This window comes from Epinephelus fuscoguttatus, linkage group LG4, assembly GCF_011397635.1.
Source record: "Epinephelus fuscoguttatus linkage group LG4, E.fuscoguttatus.final_Chr_v1".
NCBI lineage: Eukaryota > Metazoa > Chordata > Actinopteri > Perciformes > Serranidae > Epinephelus > Epinephelus fuscoguttatus.
Window position 1 is genome coordinate 4,706,377 of NC_064755.1, and position 22,684 is coordinate 4,729,060.

A 22,684-nucleotide genomic window follows, 5' to 3' on the forward strand; every position below is an offset into this window, starting at 1 on the left:
TCTCTGGCTATATGCTTATTCTTTTGTAAATTTGTGTTCTGTGATCTGCACGAGTCATGCTAAAAACTGATCAGGCCTTTGGAGGCTGTGATGGTCCAGAGTCCTCTGGCAGGTCTTTGTTACCTTCTTGTCCTATGGGTGTCACTTCGTGTAGTAATATTAGGTCTATGACAGTAAGGCCCGGTTATACTGTTATTATCCATCTGTATTAAACATCTGTATTGCTACTGGTGTGCTACAAGTGTCACACTATTTACAAAAGTTGATGTATAATATTCAACAAAATCTGCACCAAAAGCAAACTGTGAAAGATATAAAAACAAGAAACTAATCATGAAATTATAATTAAAAAGAAAAAAAAAAACAGGAGCCATAAAATCAATGATGATTATTGACTCACAGTTTTATTGATCGTCTGCTCCTTCAGAGGCTGCAGCTGGAACATGCTTGTTAAAGTCACACATCAGATCAGGACAGAAAAACAGCGCAGACGTATTTCCCCCCTTTTTTAAATTCAATCCAAAGTCTCCAAAGGCGACATAGAAAAATCTGATGATGGCATTATATGATATTATTGAATTTCATTATGCGTTGTGTTCGTGACCTGCTCATCCTGTCTGCAGGAGGGAGCTGCTGACGCCAGCTGACAGCAGCAGGGTCGGGCTGGAAAGACATAAAAGGTGGATGGAGTCCTCGTTTCATCCGAACCACTGAGTGTTACACACACCAGCCAACTTGTGCCGCTGACTTCAGAGTGGAACAGACGGGACAGTCACATCAAAGGTAAGTCACTCCTTTACTTTCTTCTTTTTATTCTCTGGAAAAGTGTCGACTAAACCGCACACATATGATGGAGAAAGTTGTCCTGCATGTTCGCTGATGACATTCATCTTCAGTAAAAACGTATCCAAACACTTTGCTGTTGAAGCTGATGGTTTCTTTTTTCTCTTTCTTAGATGCAGAGGTGCTTTGGGATTTTTTGCGTGTCGCTCATCTTTTGCGCAACTCTGTCAGAGACCATCGGCTTGGTCATTGCGGTAAGATGTTTAAATTTAACATTCAGCACAGCTTTATTGTTACCGTGTGTTGTATATCCAATAAGGTGTCGCATTATTCAGATATATTAAAACACAATCTAAGATACCAATGTAAAAAAGGCAAATACACAATATAAAATTACAATGGATCTGAGAACGGCAAACTCCCTTAGAATTTTTAAAAGAGATTAAAGACCCATCTTTTTAATTCGGCTTTCAGTTCGCGTCAAGTGTATTGGTAACACTGATAAAGTTTGTTGACGGATACATTTCCACACAGCGATGTTCGTTGTTGAAATGCGGCGTTAACTCAGCCATCTATAGCGCATTTTATGTTTTTGCACCTCAGTTTGAACTAATGGCCTCAATTAAATGAGAAACTTTGTATTTTTAATTTGTCAGGTATGTTACTGACACAGTTTCACAGTCTTGTCAATATTCATACATTGAGTACTCATACTTTATCATAGTTTATACTCATATAGACTAACAGATGGATACATGTATTGAGAATCCTTCCCCTGATGTAGATGGAGAGATAGGTATCTACATACATCTATTCATCAATCTATCACGGATGAAAAGAGAAAAATATAATATATACACATAACTTTGGGCTGATTTTTCCTCTCCATTCATGAAGCATTGGCGGTTAGATGAGGGATGGATAGATGTTTGGAAATCCAAAAAGCAGTGGTAGCTGCCCTAGCCCCTCCCCAAATATGATACAAATATGTGTACACATGTTAGAATGATAATATAAATCAATATTCAATAAAAAAAGAATTACAAATTTACTTGTTAAGAAGAATAAACAATAAATGAATATATGTTATTGTAGAATTATAATAAAATGTACAAATTAACTTTCTAATTGAACTACACATGCATCAATTTTGAAATTCTGGGCTGATACTGATACCAGTGTTGAAATTAACAATTTTGCAGACAACCAACAGCGATGTTTCTATATTGGTGTTTCTTTAGGTTTTTAATTTTATTTAGTCTTCTTTTGTCCCAGGGAAAGACAGAAATCTAAACTATAAAAAAAGTAAATGAACAGTTTTAAAGTCATTCACTTCTTCGTTACACTTCCTTAGAATGAGCACAAATTCAATAATACACATTTATGAAACAACCTTGAAGAAAATAAGCATTAAGCCTTTTTGCAATACATGATACATCACACCTCTCTCCTTAATATCTATTTTATAGTGCTGTGTGTGAAAACATCAACACATTTCTCGGTCAAACAGCTGGATTTATTGAAGTGTCCCACCAAAAACTACATTCTACAAGATTACATAAAACATATTGTGAGAACGTTATAATTTCATAATAACACTGCCATAAACAGTATCAATCTATAGTATATAGATTGACCTCAACTAATTGTGTTAAACAGACTTTTCCAGCAAGTGTTACAAATAACCTGTTACGGTTGACCCCACCCATGGGGTAACATTTCACTCCTACCACTTCCAAGTGCAATTGTTAAAGAAAGGTAAGTTCTAGAATAAAACAACTGTTCATTTGTAGCAGAGATGTGCATGTTGTTAGAATATCACAAAACAAAATCTGATTTTTAAAAAAAATAACATTTAGCTAAAACTAAAATGTGTTAGGTTGTGCCCCGCTCTCCTCTAGTTCAAAACAGTGCTATGTATTAGGCAAAAAGACAGTTAATAAGATGATATATGGTTGTTTTAGCTGACTTACACAGACAGCTCTGTTGTCAAAAAACAAATATGTCAAAGAGATGCATTAATTTGGCGGAAAGAACTCTTTGTCACTGAACTCCACCGAGACACGTCCAGTCTCACGGGTCACTGTTTGGTGGTATTGTGGTCAACTGTCTGGAAGCATAAAAGGATCGATCCTGTGTAACCACTTACCATAGGTTGTGCCCCGTTCTCCATACGATTTATTTCCATCTGATCTTGTCTTGTTAAGCACTTCTAGCGCATCTCTGCATGAAATTTGCGATATAAAACTATGATATAATATAGTATATTCTTAATAATAATAATGTGAAAGTATGACATTTACAATTAAGTTAAGTTAATATGAGAGTTGATAGAATAATACACACTCTGGCTGTTCGGTTTGTGCTAAGATATGTGCACAATGTGTGAGAGAATGATGGTAGATTGTAGGGATGCACGATGTTGGATTTTTTGCTGATATCCAATATGCCAATATATAACAACTCATTCGACAGATAACCAATACCGATGTCAATATATCCACCTTTTTCCCACCTAGTTTTAGTGATCATCAAGTCTCTTCTGTAGTGGAATTAACATCATATTATGCATGCACACATTTATCCTGATGGCCCACTAGCAGATGGAGAAATGAAATAGAATGTTTTCAGTGTATGTAATATTCATTCATTGTAAAAACAAACAAACAAACAAAAAAAAATAGAAAAAGCCGGTTGGCTGATTCTGATACTTCGTTTTAAAGCCAATATTGGCTGATACCAATGATGTGCCGATATTATCGTGCATTCCTAGTTGGTAGGCTACATCTAAAGTTCATTTATTGACTTTACTAATCCATCTTCAAATGTACTCTGAATATGAGCATATTTCTATTTTAAGAAAACATAAAATAATCAACATTACATAATTAACCTTTGTGTGTCTGTGTGTCCTTGTTCATAATCTGATCACTGTGTGTCTGCAGGCGAAGGAGAAACGTGGTTGGACACTGAACAGCGCTGGCTACCTGTTAGGTCCCCGTAAGTACTGACTTCACACTGCATCAGTAATCAGTTATTATCCAAAAATTCACTTCAAGAGATCTGGAAATGTAGTTTTGGGATGAGACTTTGTGATAATCATCATGTGCTTTCACAGCAATCATCATGTGCTTCCAGTATGTCCAAATGTTTTTCTGTCATATTCAACCCAATCGTCAGAAAAAAGGTTGCCATTGTACGTTTCCTCAACCCACAGATGTGTTACATTTGCATGATGATATGTAATACAAATGTTGAAATTTTACATGTCAAGAATGCTGTGCTTAATGTGTGGTTAGAGTTAGGCACCAAAACCACTTGGTTATGGTTGGGATACTATCATGTTTTGACTCAACGTACCCCATTTTGGGGGCACAATCCCCTCTGGAAAATCAACAATGTCTCGGTTTCAGGGGTTGCAAAAAAACACCCATATTTGGGGGCTGAAAAGCCACTGGAAAAAGCTGTGGGGTTGCAAATTAACACTCACATTTGGAGGCTAAAGGCAGGTTTATAGTTGTGCAGTGGCATGTCTGTGTTACTCTGCAGTTATACCTCCAAAACACTAGTCAGCAGTAGGGTTTCTGTGAAGTATTGTAAAGTTAAGTTGATTCAAAACACACATTAAGTAGTGTTAATAGTTCTTATTACTATTGGTTCAAGTATTGCACTTCTGTGTGTGGTTTGTCCAAGATATATTAGTGAATTTGTACATATTTTACTTTAGAATTTCAATGACAGGAAGTAAGGGTGTGTGTGTTTGGGGGGGGCGTGCAGATTTGCCCCCCCCCCCAGTGTTGACTCCATGGCTACAGCCTTGAGAGCAGTGCATCTCATAGCACAACACACGGGTACAAAGTATGTTGTAATGTTATTTATTAATTTGGGAGAATATGCTCAGTATAATTTCATGTTTTTATCACAAATATGAATGTCAGTATTTGTAATGGATGGTTCAGCAGCTGATGTTAATATGACCTTTTAATTTAACAATAGCAATGACATAATTACAAGCGCAAAGAAAATGACCTTTGTGTTGCATTTGAGTTCACTATATGGTGCTCTACATAGAACGCGCATAGTGAGTAGGGAGTGGTGAATGAGGGAATGATTTCGGCGAGAGCCTTTGCTTTTGCCACTGACAGGCTGAGATTATTATTATAGATGTCTGACAACATTACAGGAAGGACATTAAAGAGAAATAGCACCCTTAAAGTCAGATATTCAAATCATCAGTCAGAGACCCCTCAGTTGACTGAGATTGCTTCAAGTCAAGCAGTTTTTGATTTTTTGCCAGTGTGCAGTGAACTCAAGCAGCAACCTCTGAGACTGAAAAACAAAACCAAAAACTGCTAAAAACTGCATTTCTTTGAATGGGCACAATTGCCCGCAGGGATTATTACATATAACCTGGAATGCTGCTGCAGCGGTCTCAAAATAACATACTTTTTTAAAATCGACAGATATGGTGGTCATATCAATCTTCTCAACTAACTCTCAGCAAGAAAGTGAATAAGCCTTTTTCCCAAAATATCAAATTTTGTTTCAACATAAAGATGTTCATTAGTAGCTTTAACCTAAAGTGGGGGGTGGATAGAAGTCTTTGTTCCAGACCCAGAAATGTAATATATCTTTCACAATTATAGAGTCTGAGCTCATCTGTATTGTTTGAAAATGATGCCTGGGTAACATGACTTACAACAGAAAAGGTCAAACTCATCTTCTGTGAATCAATGTTGTTCTGTTTCTTTGTCCCTGTCCACTGTCTCCACTGTGTTAGCTCATTTAGTGTAATTTAAAGATAGCCTCATTACCGTGAACACTAGCTATCCAGATGGTTTCCATGTGTGTATGTGTGTGTATGTTCATACCCATTGTAGGGTTCAAATCAGTCCACAACAGGAACCCTGAAAATGTTTGTCCTTTGTGTGTGCGTGTGTGTGTGTTTGTGTGTGTGTTTGTGTGAAGCCCAGGTAAAGGTTGCTCCTGCCTCATCCTGTGTTTCAGGTCGTATTGATCACCTTATTCAGATAAAGGATTCTCCCAGTGCAAGAGGCAGAGACGAGCTGGTCAATCAATGTAAGATAGAAACGTACGGCCGCTGCAGGGCCTTGGTGTCAGGCCAGGAATTGCTCTACAAACATCCCGCCTCATAACTGCTTCTGTCACTCATCAAGAGAGGACATCCGTCTTCCTACTGCTGTCTGTGCTTTCGCATCCAAACATTGCTTTCCCTCTGTGCTAAGAGCAAAGAAACGCATGTTGATCTCAGAGTGTCTGTTGGAAAGGTGTGGCACAGTGGGCTCGACTGTGTTTCCGTAATGAAGACCGAATTGGAATAACAGGAAAATCTCTTGTGAGCATTCACACATTATTTTAAAAAGATCACAACCCTAAACATTTAGTACACTAGATTAAAATGCCTTAAGTGGTAGAAATGGTTAGTTATCGTATATAAGGCATGTCCAAAGTCCGGCTCAGGGGCCAATTGTGGCCTGCAGACCAATTTTAGGTGGTGTGCGGTTTGATTTTCAAAATATTATATATGTAGCCCACCACACAATATTGGTTATTCAGATCACTCTGCATTTTTTTCTGTTCAACTCACAATGGCAGGACTGTCCACGCAGACATGGCCATGGCAAAGAGGCATTAGTCAACAGTTCAACTTTCCACCACTTTCAGGAGTGGTGGAAAGTTGAATACATTTTCAAAGAAAGATGAAACAATTGCATTTGTCTTGCTTTTTTTTTTCTTTCACAACCAGTATGAAGTGAGAAGCAGCTGGCCCCCGCCCCCCTAATCTGGCCCCCTGCCACATATGAACAGTTATTAGCTGAGGTGATTATGTCAATATTAAAAATGGATTTCATTTAGATGAAACTGCCAATGAAGGTTACATGGCAGCCATTTTGCCACAGATTGTTGACAGTAGGAAGTTTCATAACTGTCAGAAAGTCTCCAGCAAACTTGAAAGTTTTTTGGCTGTTGGTTTGCTTGTAATTCCATTACGTATGATATCAACACGGTATAATACCAGATCTAGCTGCATTTTAAAAATGTCACAGAAAAAAACAGGAACTGACCTGAAAGGTGGTTCAAACTTCTGGGGAAAAATTAATTCCATCATGATGCCATCAGCATCTGATTTCAAGACACAAGGCCCCCTTGAGCCTCTTTATGAAATGCACCAGGCTATCAGCTAAGCCCAGTGTAAACCCACCCGCGGCAATGATACAGTATAAAGAGTGAGAAAGTCCACGTAGGACAGAGGGGAGGGATAGAGGATGAGGGGATGATGGGTCAAACAAACACAGGACTTTCACCTAGTGACAAGTGTTCATAACCTGTGTTAGATGTTGAGTTTGTGTTTTGTTGTTGGAGTCTAAGACACATGACATGCATGTGAACTTACTTAAGTGAAGTTATCTAACAAACGTACCTATTTCAACCTAAAATAAGAACTTATTTTCTGAATTTAAACAAGTCATTTTGTTGACGAAATCTACATTTCCTGTGAACATGGGCACTTATTTTGAAGAGACTCTATACATGTAATGAGCAGATTGACGTGTTGTCTTTGAGCAACCAAAACTGATGCTAGAGGGGTACCTAGAGCGTTGTAGTTTGAAATAGCCTTGGGTGGAATTTATTTTCTTCATACTTATGTGAAATTTCACCCAGGTATATGATATATGATGGTAAACCATATAAATTAAAAAAAAAGTCAAAAAAGGAAATATTCTTTTACCTATTTTCCTCATTACATGGAGAAATAGCCCACAGCTGCCAACCTTCTGAATTTAAATTCAGCTGAACTAATACCAGCTTAATTGCCTCATTAACTCATTCAGACTTGACAAATAAGGCCAACCACCAGAATCATCTCAGCTTGTCTTTTAGTCATCCAGTTAGTTAGACCATTGCTCCAACAATCACCGAAATCCCTTAATAATACCTTAATTCACCGAGCTAGATGTGAAAATATGCCATTTTTCTCCACGGTCTCTCTCTGTTGTTGCTGGCTGACTGCTTAGAGTCCAGTAATATTATCCCCACCAATGACAATTGCCTTATGTCTCAGCTCAGCTGGCTGTTGCACCAGTAAAGACTGACCTCTGGTGGCGCATGACGTGCTCTACATACAATACATCCTTGTCATAGCATCTGCATATGAGTTTAATAGAAAGAGGTCATCTGTATTTTTGAAAATATTGAAAATTAAACCATCCAGATCTCTAAATAAACTAGTAAACCGTAATACCGTGATACTGCCTAAGTCTAGTTTGAAGTGTAGGGCCACTCACCAAGCTGTCATATTTGATGAGTTTGGAGTGAGATCATGTTGAAATTAGACTGTTGAAAGGCAGCTTTGTAATGGACCTGTAGTAAGGCCTCTTACATTAAATAGCCCACCCTCGTTTTACCTGCGCTCACATCTCTGAGGAATATGCTAGCTTTTTGTTTCCACAGCAAAAATGTGTACATCAGCTTGATAGTTTATTTTAATGTCAGAAATCGCTAATAGGGGAAGTTAAGACAACTTAATGTTAGATTAAACTATTTCAAAATGGCTACATACAAACCCCACTAAATTCTTCACGGGACTTGGAATGAAAAATTGAGCATTTTCTCCATAAAAAACTTTAATTGTTTATCCTTGAGTGAATTTTATTTGTTGGTTGTTGCATATTTAGTAGAATTTTTAATTTAGAGTCCCTCTGTGAAACCATTGGTGCTGTTATTTTGAAATATAACAGTGTGAGGAAAAACAGCTGCGTTGCATATACAGAGCTACAATGCAGTTAAATGTTATTATGGCAGTGACACATTTCCAGGGTGTTGGCTCCTACAGACCCATAGTTCAGCCATATATGACATTAACAAACAAAGGCATTTTCAGTCCAGCTTTTTATTGTTTTATATACTGTTTTATTGTGGATTTTTACAGTAATTTGCTAACTGACACTGATAAGGACAGTGTTATTTGACTAATTATGAAATAAATAAGAAGTTTTGAATTTTTAACCAAACATGCTACATGCTACAGACATACTGCATAATAATTTTGATGGTAAAACACATGGCATAAAACATTGCAGGATATATATAATGCAAATTAATATAAAGGAGGAGTAGTTTATACTTGAAACACAAAACCATTAAAATAAAATGCACTGTTTACCCTCCTTTGGGTGACTCCAATGTCATGTATTTTAATTGGACTTATAGTTCAACATAACCTCAAGCACTACTTTAGCTAATGAGGAAGCCATTAAGATGAGTCAAACACTTCCAGGCACTTAATGTCCTTCCTCTTCAACCACCACACATTGTGACCACTCATAATTTAAAGTTGTGTATTGAGTGTGTGAACGTAAAGATAAAGACATATACTTGAAAAACACTAGTGAGTAATGCTGCAAAGTCAAACAAAACAGGTAAGGGAGATATTTCCTGCAGTTTCGTGAAAATCCATTGTCATGTATCATCAGCAGAAAAGCCTGAAAAGATTCTTTGTGAGCTCCAGTTTGTAGACACCTGCTGTGTTATTATTAAATTAGAGTCACAGAATGAAGCATCTGTTTTTCTGAAGGAACAAAAACAGGCCATTTCCTGTAACATCACTTAGTGCTGTTTGAAGATATTACCAGGATCTGTTTTCTAACTTGCAACTCTATATTCTATCCAGGTAGCCATTACATACCTACTTGTTAAAATATACCTATGCTGTATGTATTTTATCTAGATGGTGAGAAGAGTCTTTAAGGGTCCAGTTTGTAGCATTTGGGGAGATATACTGGCAGAGATTGAATGTAATATAAAAAGTATATTTTCTTCAATGTTTAATGTTATTGTTTTCACCTGAAAACAAGAATCAAAATTAAGAATCATTCACCCAGAACACAAACAACTCTAACACTGGCTTTCAATAGGGTCATCCTCGTTTTTTGTGTTGGCCACCACAGTTAGAAGCCCCTTTCCAACAGGCAACATCGTGAAAAAACACATATTTTTTTTAACATGAAACAGGTGCAGCTGCAGACCTCTGCAGATAATTTGGCCTCTGATAAAAAAAACCCTCCTGAACGTCTGAATTTTAAGTTATCAGAGAAAAAAGGTGAGCATCTATTAGCAGCGGCTAGTCTGGCAGCCTGTCTCCAATGTGCCAAACAGCATCAGAGAAACACTGATTTGTAACATGAAACTGCTTTATTCTGTGTTTGTACCGGTTTGAATCACCTCGTCAGTTTGTTTTGGAGAGGAGGAGACCTCTGTGGATAATTCAGCTCCTGGTAAAAACCTCCTAAACCTCTGGATCATATATAATGTGAGCGCACATTACGTTTTCAGAGAAGAAAGAAGAGCACATACGAGCAGGCACTGGGTGTTTGCACAGTGCTACACCAGAGAGAGAGGTATGCATACAATGGGACTGTGTACCGGTGTTGCTCTGCAGGTGTAGGGGGTATGAGTAGGGTACTAACATCACCCAGATGTGCTGATCACTGGGATGCGGAAAAAATAAACCGGAGGCCAGCTCTTTATCCCCGCTGCTTTCTAGCAGCCTATAGGATGCAAAAGCAGAAAAAGATGCGTTTTAGACATTGCAGGTGTGTTAATGGAAACACGCAATGACCATGATAATGCACAGTACAACATGACCCAGATGTGTCGATCACCGGCACCCTTCTATGATATAGCATATAATAACATGACAAGTTGTGTGCAGTGTGGAGCAGTGTGGTTGAATGAAAAATGAAAACATTTAACATCGTTAATGTAATAATATTACACAAAATCCTGTTGGGAACATGTTATATTACTTTATTACTGCTAGAAGATAATATACTACTGTAAGGCATTACCCCCAACATTGTCTACCAAGCAGGCTTCACACAGACCTATCTGTACTGAGGAGTTCTGAAACCTGACCCCTTCCTGTGCCCTTGTCTTTAAGACCCAACTCAGCACCCAACTGGTACTGCTTAAGTGAGACTTGACCCCACCCCGAGAGCTGGAGCTTTATTTTTGCATTCATTTGTGAGCGTTAGCTCGGCAGGCTAAAACAATGTCTCTCCCCCTCTTCCAATGGGCAATATTCAGTGTCAGTCTAAGCATTCTGGTATGATACTGTAAAAACATCACTGGTTAACATGTTTGTTTTGACCAGTGTGTTCTGATCTGTTCCATGGTAGAGCTACCATGGACCACTTTAATGCATTAAAAAAGGTGTTTGCAAATTTGTAAATGTTGGAGAGCTCATAGGATGAGGACTTAACTCTGTCAAAGACATGTCACTGTGAAAGGCCCAAAGGAATACACTGAGAGCTAATGATGCACCCTCCACCGTGGCTAATCACTTTGCTTTTCCATTTCTTTTTTATTTTCAGTTTTTCATTGTTATTATTATTTTTAATGCATTTCCGTGTGTGTTCAAACTGCAGTCCATCTTGTTTAGATGTCTCATTTTTTATTTCCTCTATTGGTCAAATCTCTGTTTTACTGCAATTCCATGAGCCAAGCCCTGCAGGTGGTCTGTAAAACTTTGGAAATTGAACCAAACCATTACAAACCAAATACCATGCTGAAATAACCAAGTGTACAACAATGTCCTTTAGCTCTGATTACGAGATTAGGTAGAGGTGTGCCGTGTGTACACTGTGTATGTATGTGTGTCTAATGTATGATACTTGTTTAACAGTGGGATAATTAGGATATGTGTGTGTGTGTGTGTGTGTGTGTGTGTGTGTGTGTGTGTGTGTGTGTGTGTTTTCAGCTGATACTATGTTAATGTAGCACACAACAGCTTGAGCTTGATAAAGTCAAATCTTTTTTTTGTCAAGCAAATATAAAAGATTTTCATTCCCAGCTGAAATATGGGAACACCTGGATGAGCTGGAAAAGATTTTCTTGAAAATGAAACTGTTTTAACTTAATAGCTGTTATGATACTTCTATCAAGTTGAACTGCAGTTTAACTTTTCATCATTTCAAGTGAGTTGAGCTTAGAGCTGCTACCAGTGAAATCAAATGCTCAGTTAACACTGCTGCTGTTTGTATGACTATATCGATTGTGATCACTCCTCATTGTCCAGATGGCATAGATGGACACAGGACACTTGGAGACAAGCCAGGTCTGGCTGGCAAGAGGGACATGGGCCAGGAGGAGGACTTCAGAACAGGTCTGTCTATCACATACAGTAAAAAGAACAATCTTCAGCTATTGTCTCTTAAAATATACACTCTGTGAATTTGTTGTGTAACCTCTCAGTGACATGACGGCTGGCTGCACTTTGTTGCTTTGCCTCCACAGGTGCCCTGAGAATAGCAGATGGCGACATCATCCACACTGTCATTGACTTCCTGTCGTACCTAAAGCTTAAAGGTATGCTCATCATTTCTGTTTTAACAAACTCAAATGTGAGGACACAGCCAGCATTTGTATGTGGGGCCCATGTGGGTAGTAAATGGGTTGAAAAATGGGCCCTATATGGGATTGTTCATGGATTCCATGTTGGCCCCATGCCAGTTGCCCACATCGATGGCCTAACCTAAGTGGGCCCCACGTGGTTATGCTAGTGCTACCTGGGTACCAAGAGGGTATGGGCCCAAAAAGGGCATCTTATCTGGGGCCCACTTGGGTAAACCCACACATGTGGGCAATTGGCATGGGGCCAATATATAACCCATGAACAATCCCATATATGGCCCATTTTCCAGCCCATTTACTACCCACATGGGCCGGCATACAAATGTTGACTGTTGTCAGAAGTCTACTGGCCTGTTCCGGACCAAAGAGAGTTTTCATAAGAGAGCAACAGTATCAATGAGCACAGGCACTTCAGTACAACTGTAAATACTGCCATTAGCATCAAGCTAGCAAAGAATGTTATTTCCTCATTTCGGCTGGGACGTGAACAGCCATAGTGACTGAAAAAATAATAATAATGATAATAATAATAGTAAAATAGGAAAAGAATAACACAAAGACAACACACACAGTGAGAGAGACGACCAGGGATGATAGGTCGTGGACCAGCATGTAGTCTGTCATGTCTGTCGGCCAAGTCACAGCAAGAAGGTTAAGACTCCACTGTGCCTAATCTGACATAGTCACTGTTGGAACAGACAAAAATGTTGTGTAGTGTGAACCCAGCATTACAATGTCAGTTATGTCCCACAATACAAAAGTGTTAGATGGAATAAAATACTGAGGATTTTGCAAGTGTTAGAGAGAAACGCTGCATAAAAACACAAAAACAAAAACATGAACATATACACAGAAAAAAACAAAATAAATAAGAGAGAACAGCATCTTTGCATGAATGGGCTCAAAAAACGACATGCCATTCTGCTTGTTAGAATAGGAGATATATTGTGCACAAGTAGAAAGTTTTGATTGGTTGAACTGACAAATCTCTTGTCTGACACATATGTCTATAGTAATGATCTCTGAACACTAAGATATCCATATGTGTGTGTGTGCCTACAGAGATGGGAGCCTTGGACAACATGCCTTCTTCTGTGACATCAGACGAACTGGCCAATCCTTAATGCATCTGCGTCTCTGCAGTTCATCTCCATCTACCCAAGTCTGTTTCTGCTGTCTGGACCTCCCTTTATCCTAAATGTTACCTTACTGTAGTTCCATTCACACTCTGACACTGGATTTGTCCTGGTACCAAAGATCTGATCCTTTAACTCTTTGAGATCGATTGTTCCCCGATACAAACATCAGATCTTTCTGCTCCTGTGTAAATAAACTTTATATCCACCAAAGGTCAGTGAGTGTCTGCAGACTGTAGTTGGATGTTGGTAACAGGGACCTCTGTTCAGAAACCAACACTGTATTATCATCTTAATATACTATTATCTGATTTCAGAGGATGGAGTGAAATAAATAAACAAATGGCACTGGACTCAATGAGCAATCTGAATTTCTCTGTTTGCATCAGTCACAAACACAATAATTATATTTCAAATTTCAGATGCAATTAAGTAAAAAACAAACAAACAAACAAATAGCACATGCTTGAGCCTATTTATTATTCTGTAAAATGTCTGAAGTCAACAGTGACTTTACTGGTTTGTTATGAGATAGAGCACCAACAATAACAGAACTGTTCTGGATTATCTCTGTGCCTGTATTAACTCTTGTCAATCTGAGCAAATTGGCTTGATTTCTTTTGAAAACATGGGAAGAAAGCAATGAGCAACAAAGAAGAAATGACCTAAAAAAAAATTAGCAAGAAATTGGTAAAAAAAAAAAAAAAAAAAGGAAATTAAAAACAAGAAAATTAATTTTTAAAAAAAAAGAAATAAAGAAAGTTACAAATAAAGGAGCAAATGACCTGGAAAGAATGCTTAAAAATCATAATAATTCTGTAATATATTTTTCAAACGTTTCCCTATATTTTTGAAAACAATTTTCTAAATCTATTTGTTTTTTGTTTGTTTGTTTGGTTGGTTGGTTGGTTGGTTGGTTTTTGGGGAAATTGGTGGGACATTTCTTACTAAGTTGCTCATTGCCTTTTTTCCCCCCTGTTTTTGAAAGAAATCACACCAGTTTGCTCAGGGTTCAAAAATTTAAATAAAGGCATCTGAAAGCAGCACTAGAAAGGCGATGTTGCTCCAGGTTTTAAAGGGTTAATAGAGAAAGAACAGGTCTGGCCACATTCACTTAAATACATCAGGCACAGTGCACAGGGCATCAAGTGCTGGAGGATGCACCAAAACAGCTAATGATCATCAATCATGACTACATCATCTTATAACTGTAAAACATTTTTTTGGTCCTTAAGGTAAAAGGAAAGCCCCTTTCCCACTGCACAGAAAACCCACTAACATCTTGCTTCTGTATGCAATGGGAAAGGTTACAATCTGCATTCATACTTTATATCAGTCAAATGACTCTGCAGTAGTCACAGTATTTATTGGCTCTGATTGGCAGTGATGGAAATACAACACCCAGGTGAACACGCTAATTTTACCCCCTTAACCAGCGAGATGCAATTGGTGTCACCACAATACCATCCATCTCTGCCGAAGCAGCGCTCAATCATCATTCCAAATTAGTCTGCACTGAGTTTGAAAGAAAGACTTAATAAGTTAGAGATTTATAAAAAAGAAGTAACCACTGCAAAGTTTTTACAGGCCTCCATGCTGCTTTCTGGTCACTACTGTTTTCCAGCCTGTCTGTGATGTTGAGCATGGCACAACAGTAATGGAAAAACACAAAACAAAACAGAAAGGCGTGCTGCAGTGCCGTGTACACTAGGAGTGGATGATATCATAAAATGTGGTTTCAATCCAATTCCAAGTAATCCAGGGCCACAGTCACCATATTGATACCAGTAAAATACATTTTATCATTAAAAGCAACTTATGTTCTTTCATGTAGGGGAAAGCAGTGTGTCATGATTTATGAGGTGATTAATCAGTCTGCTAAAGTAACAGCTGATGATGACTGATTACAGTTTTAAAATGTAACATTACCAATGCTGAAGATCTGATCTAAAATATAAATTTCACTACTGTATACCCAAATATTCCTTGCCTGAGCCTCTCTGAACAGACTCTGTCAGCTAACTCTGTCTCTGTGTCAGAGGTCTGGATGTTGACGCATTTCTCTTCTCCTCCCTTCTTTTCTGTTGCAGCTCCCAGTTGTCTTTCTCTGTTGTTTTACTCTTTTGTTCAGCCATCATTTCAATTATGATTTAGATTAAAATTTTTACAATTAAACTAGTCAGGGTGCGTGCTGTGGTGCACTGCGTGTGTGCAGCACGTATGTTGTTGTGCACACAGATGTGTTCGCAACAACAGAATGTTGTTTGCGCAGGCAGTTTTACTCCTGACATACCATTGGATATAACACAGAGGAGTGAAACTTATCCCTCTTTTGGTATCAATCCTATTGACCCAAGAATCGATCTTCAAAACAAAAAAAGGCAGTATCTGTAGTATTGATATTTTAGTGTCGATCCGCCCAACCCTAGTGTACACAGCGCTGGTCTCCTGGCAATGGTAAAGAAGTGTATAGACTATGTAAAGCAGTTTTTTTCCATGTTTAAAAAACATGCATACATGTGCTTGGCAGAAAAGGGCTTAAAGGATAACTTTGGTATTTTTCAACCTGGGCCCTATTTCCCCATGTGACATGTGTGCGTATGATTCATAGGTACAACTCGACACAGTGGAGGTAATGTTATATAAACAATGTTCGAAACGGTTAGTATGCTATTTACAAATAGCACTGGCGATCTTAACCGGTCAGTGGCAATAAAAAGCACTTTTAATGCGCAAACTTACACGGGACGCATTTGCCCCCGTTACCGTTTTAGCTCGTTTTGCGGCTCTGGTTGCATCCACCTCCCTCAATACTGAACCAATTTTAACACGAGTTGTACCAATGAATCATACGCACACATGTCACATGGGGAAATAGGGCCCAGGTTGAAAAGTACTCTTTGAGGGGCATTTAATCTCATTTATTGGTTTCCTGTATATACTAGCACCACTAGCCTCTGGTCCTGTATGCACACTGAGCACTGAATACCATTGTTTTCCAGTATTGATCAGGCTTAATGTGTGTGTGTGTGTGTGTGTGTGTGTGTGTGTGTGTGTGTGTGTGTGTGTGTGTGTGTGTGTGTGTAAGAATACATATACACATATATATACATATATACACACATATACATATACATGTATGTGTTTACCCTACCACTAGGATGCTGGTGGATGTCTCAGAAGCAGGAGGAGCAGCTTCCTCTTGCAGCTTCGACACTCCAGGTATTCCATGCCCGTAGCAACCATCACTGGCCACGACCTCGTGTGTGGTCTTATAAAGGCCTGAGCCAGTGAGCCTGTGACCACAAGACGAGGCTTCAACACTGGGAATGATGACAACACACTGCCAAAGAACTAACAGAGTAGAGCCAGAGGTTGGACCAAGTCAAGTCATTGTTTTGCAAGTTACAAATAAGTCTCAAGTCTTTTCACTCAAGTCCCAAGTCAAGATTGACAAGTCCAAAGTCAATTCCCAAGTCCTTAACTTTTTCGAGTCCCAAACAAGTCATGATGCACTTATTGAGGTAGGGTGAAGCAGGAAGAGAGCACATGGGTTGCAGCAGACACTAAACCAAAGCAGCTGAGAGAGAAGTGGTCATAGAGGCAGGCCAGGAGACACGCTACTGAATCTCGGGTAGCATTGGGGCCATACTACTCATCAGGTTGCTCTGTTCCTCAGATCCGCCGTTTGCAGCACATTGGGGTCGGTGTGGAAGTTGTATAAGGCCGCAGTTCACGTGATGCTCAAAAACTGCTTGATAGGGTTTTAGCGGACTGCTGAACAGCCATTTTTAGTTTGGGTTTTTTTGGAAGGGGGCGTCTGATTTCCACTTTATCGCAATACATTTCTTAGCAGTTGTCAAAGGGATTTCTGTAAGTTTCTTAGCATAATTTGTCTCAAGACTAGAATGAGTAAAGTTCCCTAGTAAACAAATTACAGGGTCCAGTGGAAACGTAAACCCATGGATGTTTGATAGAGTTTCACATACGCCCTGCCAAAACCCCTGAAGTTTAGAACACTGCTGGGTATAATGAAGGAATGTTCCTTCTTCTGTGCCACATCTAAAACAAAGAGGTGATATATTGGAGTTGTACTTGTGTAATTTATGCGGGGTAATATACAGCTGATGCAGAAATTTGAATTGTATCAGCCTATACCTAGTATTTAAAGTACAGGTGACCCCATCTCTGCACAAGTTCCTCCATTACTGCTCCTCAATACTTATTCCTGGGTCCGTCTCCCATTTAAGCCTTGATCTATCCATATCTGGTATTGATTAAGTCGACATAAGAGCTGTATACACCCTTGAGATAGTTCTAAATAATGGTTGGCCAGCATGACACAGATACTCAACTGGAGACGTGGGAGGTAAATTTTTCTCCCATTTCTTTTCAAATCTTCTCCCACCTTCTGAAGCAAACTAACTAAATTGAGCTTGTAGAGATTTTTAAGGTTACTGAAATTCTTTATAAAATTCATATGGAAAGCCATGATCCCCAGGTGATTTATTTACAGGAAGTGATTTAATAGTGTCCAACAATTAAGTACTAGAAAAGGCTTCTCCAGACTCTCCCTGTCTCCCTCTAATAAACATGGCAAGTCAACAGAGGATAAGAAAGACTCCATTTTAGATCAATCTCCATGAGATTGTGATGTATAAAGGTCCATTTAATACTTTTTAAAGGCCTCATTAATCTCGGTGGGGTTACAAATTGTAACTTTGGACAGTCTTTCAGCATTAATTGTTTGTTTGCTTTCCTCAGTTTTAAGTTGCCCTGCTAGCACTTTATATGCTTTCTCCCTAAGTTCACAGAATTGTTGTTTTGACCTAGTTATGCCCTCTCTGCTTGATATGTATTCATAGCGTTGTATTTTAATTTCAGATTCACCAATTCTCTGTCCTTAGTTGGGGCATTCTGGTATGTTTTCTCAAGTGCATGAATTTGTAGTTCCAGAGTATTAAGCTCAGCGCTGTGTTTCTTTTTGAATCCTTTTGTATAAGATATAATTCGGCCCCTCAGAAAGGCTTTTAATGTGTCCCAAAAACTGAAATTATTGGGAGCAGATAATCAAAGGTCAATAAAAGGTCAATCTGTTCTCTGATGAAAGTACACAGTTCGGGTTGTTTTAAAAGTGTAGGGTTAAGCCTCCATCTCTAAGTTTTGGTTAGCTTATCAGGAATGGATACAGACAGCACCAAAAGAGAATGATCACTAATCAGTTAATGTTAGAGTTGTAAGTTGTTGCTTCTCCGCCTGTAATTTTTGACCTGCACTTTTTGCATAGTTTTTGTTTTTTGATGACGACTGTGTAGTTTTTGTACACAAACAAAATTATCTGTTGTACCATTTTTTTTCTTCTGACACTGAGTAACATAACATTCATTCATTCATTCATTCATTCATCTTCTAACCGCTTCATCCTCTTGAGGGTCGCGGGGGGGCTGGAGCCTATCCCAGCTGACATCGGGTGAGAGGCAGGGTACACCCTGGACAGGTCGCCAGACTATCGCAGGGCTGACACATAGAGACAGACAACCATTCACGCTCACATTCACACCTATGGACAATTTAGAGTTATCAATTAACCTAGTCCCCAATCTGCATGTCTTTGGACTGTGGGAGGAAGCCGGAGTGCCCGGAGAGAACCCATGCTGACACAGGGAGAACATGCAAACTCCGCACAGAAGGGCTCCCACGCCCTCCCACGGGATCGAACCGGCAACCCTCTTGCTGTGAGGCGAGAGTGCTAACCACCACACCACCGAGAGTAACATAACATTTGAAATAATATTCTAAATAATAAATAATATAACTTTCTAATATTTGGGTTTGGGGGAAGGTCTCAAGTCATTTCATCTTGTCAAGTCACGTCTGAAGTCATCAAATTTGTGACTAAAGGTCTGACTTATGCCACATTTGTTTGGCAATCCAGGTCGGTCATTCCTTGTCGGATTTATATGACCGTATGACACGTCTGATCTGAAAGCGTTTCATTGGAAAAGTCCGGAAAACATGGCGGCGCGCTGTAAGTTTGTTTTTGTTTGCATGGTTGCTGAGCACCGGAGACTTTGCTGGTTCAAATGACTTTAGGCTACAACGGGCTTGCACAGACTTTTTTTCCAAAACAAATCAACAGTGAAAATAGAAATGCCATTGCAAAGTACTTGTATGATTTTTACAACACAAACGCTTAATTAAACAGCATATACGAGGACAAATTGAGGACAAATAACTTTGTTTACCATTCACAATGTGCGCAGCCATCTTCGTCGTGACGTCAATTCTACCGATTCAGTCTACCTGGACCTTGCCCGAGTTTGATGACGAGACCTCCAGGTAGAACGGGTGTTCTTTTGTACCTTTCCGGACCGGAAACCGTATCAATCCCGGTTCCGGCTACCAATAGAATGCAGCATCAAGTCCAAGTCATGTGACTCAACTCAACACCTCTGCAAGGAGCGAATCAGAAGACCAAAAAAAGCTGGAGTGGGCAGGAACCTGAAATAAGGGAAACATTATGACTGGGTAACAAAACAAAGATGACTGGCAACACAAAGGCAGGGCTGACGAGGCAAGAAGCAAAACAGGTGTACAAGGAAGACATGCTGGGCAGGGTTACAGGAAGTAATGAGCAAGAAAAAAGCTGCGCACTCAACATCAGTCCAAAATCTTCTTAATTCTGGTGCGGTAGTCAGAGATGAAAGTCAAAAAGCGGAAAAGGACTCGCACACAGAAAACAAATGTAGACTAAGAGTCTTAATGAAAGATAATTTTACTGGGGATCTTCACAAGCAGCAAACAAGCAGCAAACGTTTCAGTCCTCAAGGGACTATCGTCATTGCATATGCATATACATATACAGGAACACATAAGGAACACACAGAACAAAGCACAGGAAACTCAAATATAACACAAATACAAGTACAAAAACAGGGATCCAGACAAAACCTCACTTCTTAAATAAATACAGCAGTGTATAGTAGTCCCTCCAGGAGTGCTGTGCACAGATATTTCGCTGGGCAGGTGCTCAATTGGAACAAAAGGGCATCCCTTGGACATTTTATTTTTATTTTTGCACACACAAAGTGCTGGTGCAAAAAAAGAAAAAAAAAGTGTTTTGCATATGCAAAGTGCACCTTGCTGGGAGGTTTCTGTCTATCAGCACCAGGGGGAATCTTGAAGCCCACAGACATGAGCAGGGAAATGTCTGTCCAGCTTATGTATGAGTTGTCTAAATATTTATACTATATACACCTAGCAGCTGCATACATACACATTCACTTTCTATATTTATCAGTGTGGACTGGGTAAGCTACATAGCTGATTCTCTACAGGGGTCTGCAGACATGTGGTGAAGCAGCTATAACCTCTAAAGTGGCAGAGCTTGTTATTTCTGTGGTGCATAGTCTCACAGAGGGTGCAGAACTTTGGCTTGTATTCAGAACAGGCAAATATTTCAGAGACTGTGCAGACTCGCCTTGTCAACTCAAAGGTCAATAGTGACATCTAGTGGCAGAACCTGCTGTAACAGTGAAGATATAATGAGTTTGCCTCTTATTCTAAATTTTGTTTAAATTCATGTGAAATACTACAAACATTTGACCCATTTAAACATTTTTTTTATTTATGCCAGTCTATTTTGTTTGTTGTCTTGACAGTTAACAGTGACTGTATACATGTCGTAGCATTAGTTCTCCCTAGACTGCATTATTATGTCATGCATTTGAAGCATGATTGCACCAATTATTGCATGTTTGATTATATTATCTGCAGTTCTTTTTTAAATACTGTCATCATATCATTTCATATATCTTACGCATTACAAAGTTCATGTAATAATGCTATATCGTAGGCCACTGGACTTGCTTGTGTTTCTTGAAGACGTTTTGCCTCTCATCCGAGAAGCTTCTTCAGTTCTAAAAGACTGGTACGATGTTGCAAGCTTTAAACCCTGTGTGGGTGGGAACCCTTGCAGCTCTTAGTTTCAGAATCGTTAAGGTCACAATGTGAGTCGTTAGGGTCAGGAGGGACCAAGGGTGAATCAATCAATTATGCCTTGTCATAACTCACAAATAGATTATATTCCAACAAAAGCAGTCCTCATACACTCCTAAAGGTCAAGAGGATCCAAATCGAGTGAAATATTTAGTTCAAACACATTGTATCATTTCAAATGTTCAGAATCTCCCTCTCTTCTTATTGTACGTGATAACTCCCATTTTCATATAAATATGCTTACTCATCACTGTCCAAATGCTGGGTTTACTCTAGTATAGCCTATAACCATGCTCTCCTCATAGGCTTGCCAAAGAGAGCCTGTGTTGAAAGGAGGGGCCTGCCTTACTTCCTAGTTTACAGAGCCAATCAACAGCCAGTGATTAGCCCGATAGCTTATGGCTTTTGTAGGCAGTTGGTGATTTTCAAGGATCTTTTCTTGGTAGGACGGGTCTTTCCAAAGAAGAATCCTACAAAGGCAAGGCAGGTACAGTAGGCTAAATGAAACATTTGTAAAAAAAGTAGTTTTAGTCATTGTAGTGAATTTTTAGGTGACTTGAGGTGATTCTGTTCATTCTTTGCAATGTATGAAGCTCAAACATATTCATCACTCCATTAATTTGGACAATTAAATGTCTTTCTAAAAATGTATGTCCTATTGTTTTGGGATAAAAAGTTGGCAGTGGGAGGGGTAATGATCCTTTCTGATTATGCAAAAGGTGTTCACAGGTGAGGCCAGGTAAAGTTCTTTTGTGGCATTGATTTAAACCACCATGCTATGTACAGTACATACATAGACTCACACGCAGAATCAGGCCATGATTTCAAAGTGTTCCATATTTTATATGTGTACTAGCACACACCCGGCTCAGTGCAACTAGTGTTATCTACAGATGAGGGAGATCTGAGTAAGTGCCTGTCCGTTTCTGTTCTCACACACTGTCCTGACAGTGTCCTCAGTGAAAAACAATTTGAACAAGTTAAGTCTGGGTATCTGATGGACTCGGTTAGACCCCAGCTGGTAGTCCAGGATGAAACTGCGTATTCGGAGGGGCCACGTGGTTGTGTATGAGCTGGCTGGGCTGGTTGGGCTGCCTGTGCACAGTGGCCCCTGCTGGTATAATGAAAATAGAAAAGTATTGAGGAAATGTTGCATATTCATTAAAAAAAAAGAAAGAAAACAAAGCAAACAAGCAAAACGCACACATTGTAACTCAGTGTGTGGTTATACACATATAAAATATTCAACACTTTGGAATCACAGTATGATTCTATGTGTGTCTGTGTATACGCTGTAAAGGGTGTGGTGATTTAAATCAGTGCCACAAAAGGAC

At 39.2% G+C, this 22,684-nt stretch overlaps 1 protein-coding gene across 2 annotated transcripts; it reads left to right on the top strand.

Moving 5' to 3' along the window:
- Positions 1–495: 495 nt before the first annotated feature.
- On the top strand, positions 496–13,698 carry gal (galanin/GMAP prepropeptide). Of its 2 annotated transcripts, XM_049574532.1 has the most exons (7): positions 496–783; positions 957–1,037; positions 3,729–3,783; positions 5,791–5,862; positions 11,882–11,968; positions 12,100–12,171; positions 13,279–13,698. In XM_049574532.1, the coding sequence occupies exons 2-7, from the start codon at positions 957–959 to the stop codon at positions 13,338–13,340; spliced, it is 429 nt and encodes a 142-aa protein (XP_049430489.1). In that variant the 5' UTR covers positions 496–783; the 3' UTR covers positions 13,341–13,698. The 2 variants fall into 2 exon arrangements, with proteins under 2 accessions (XP_049430489.1, XP_049430490.1); XM_049574533.1 differs by lacking the exon at positions 5,791–5,862 and having other exon boundaries at positions 509–783.
- The last annotated feature ends 8,986 nt before the right edge of the window (positions 13,699–22,684 follow it).

Coding starts and splice junctions, on each gene's coding strand:
- gal (XM_049574532.1), top strand. CDS start 957: ATGCAGAGGTGCTTTGGGATTTTTTGCGTGTCGCTCATCTTTTGCGCA. Junction 1,038..3,728: donor CCATCGGCTTGGTCATTGCG/GTAAGATGTTTA, acceptor GTGTGTCTGCAG/GCGAAGGAGAAACGTGGTTG. Junction 12,172..13,278: donor GTCGTACCTAAAGCTTAAAG/GTATGCTCATCA, acceptor GTGTGCCTACAG/AGATGGGAGCCTTGGACAAC.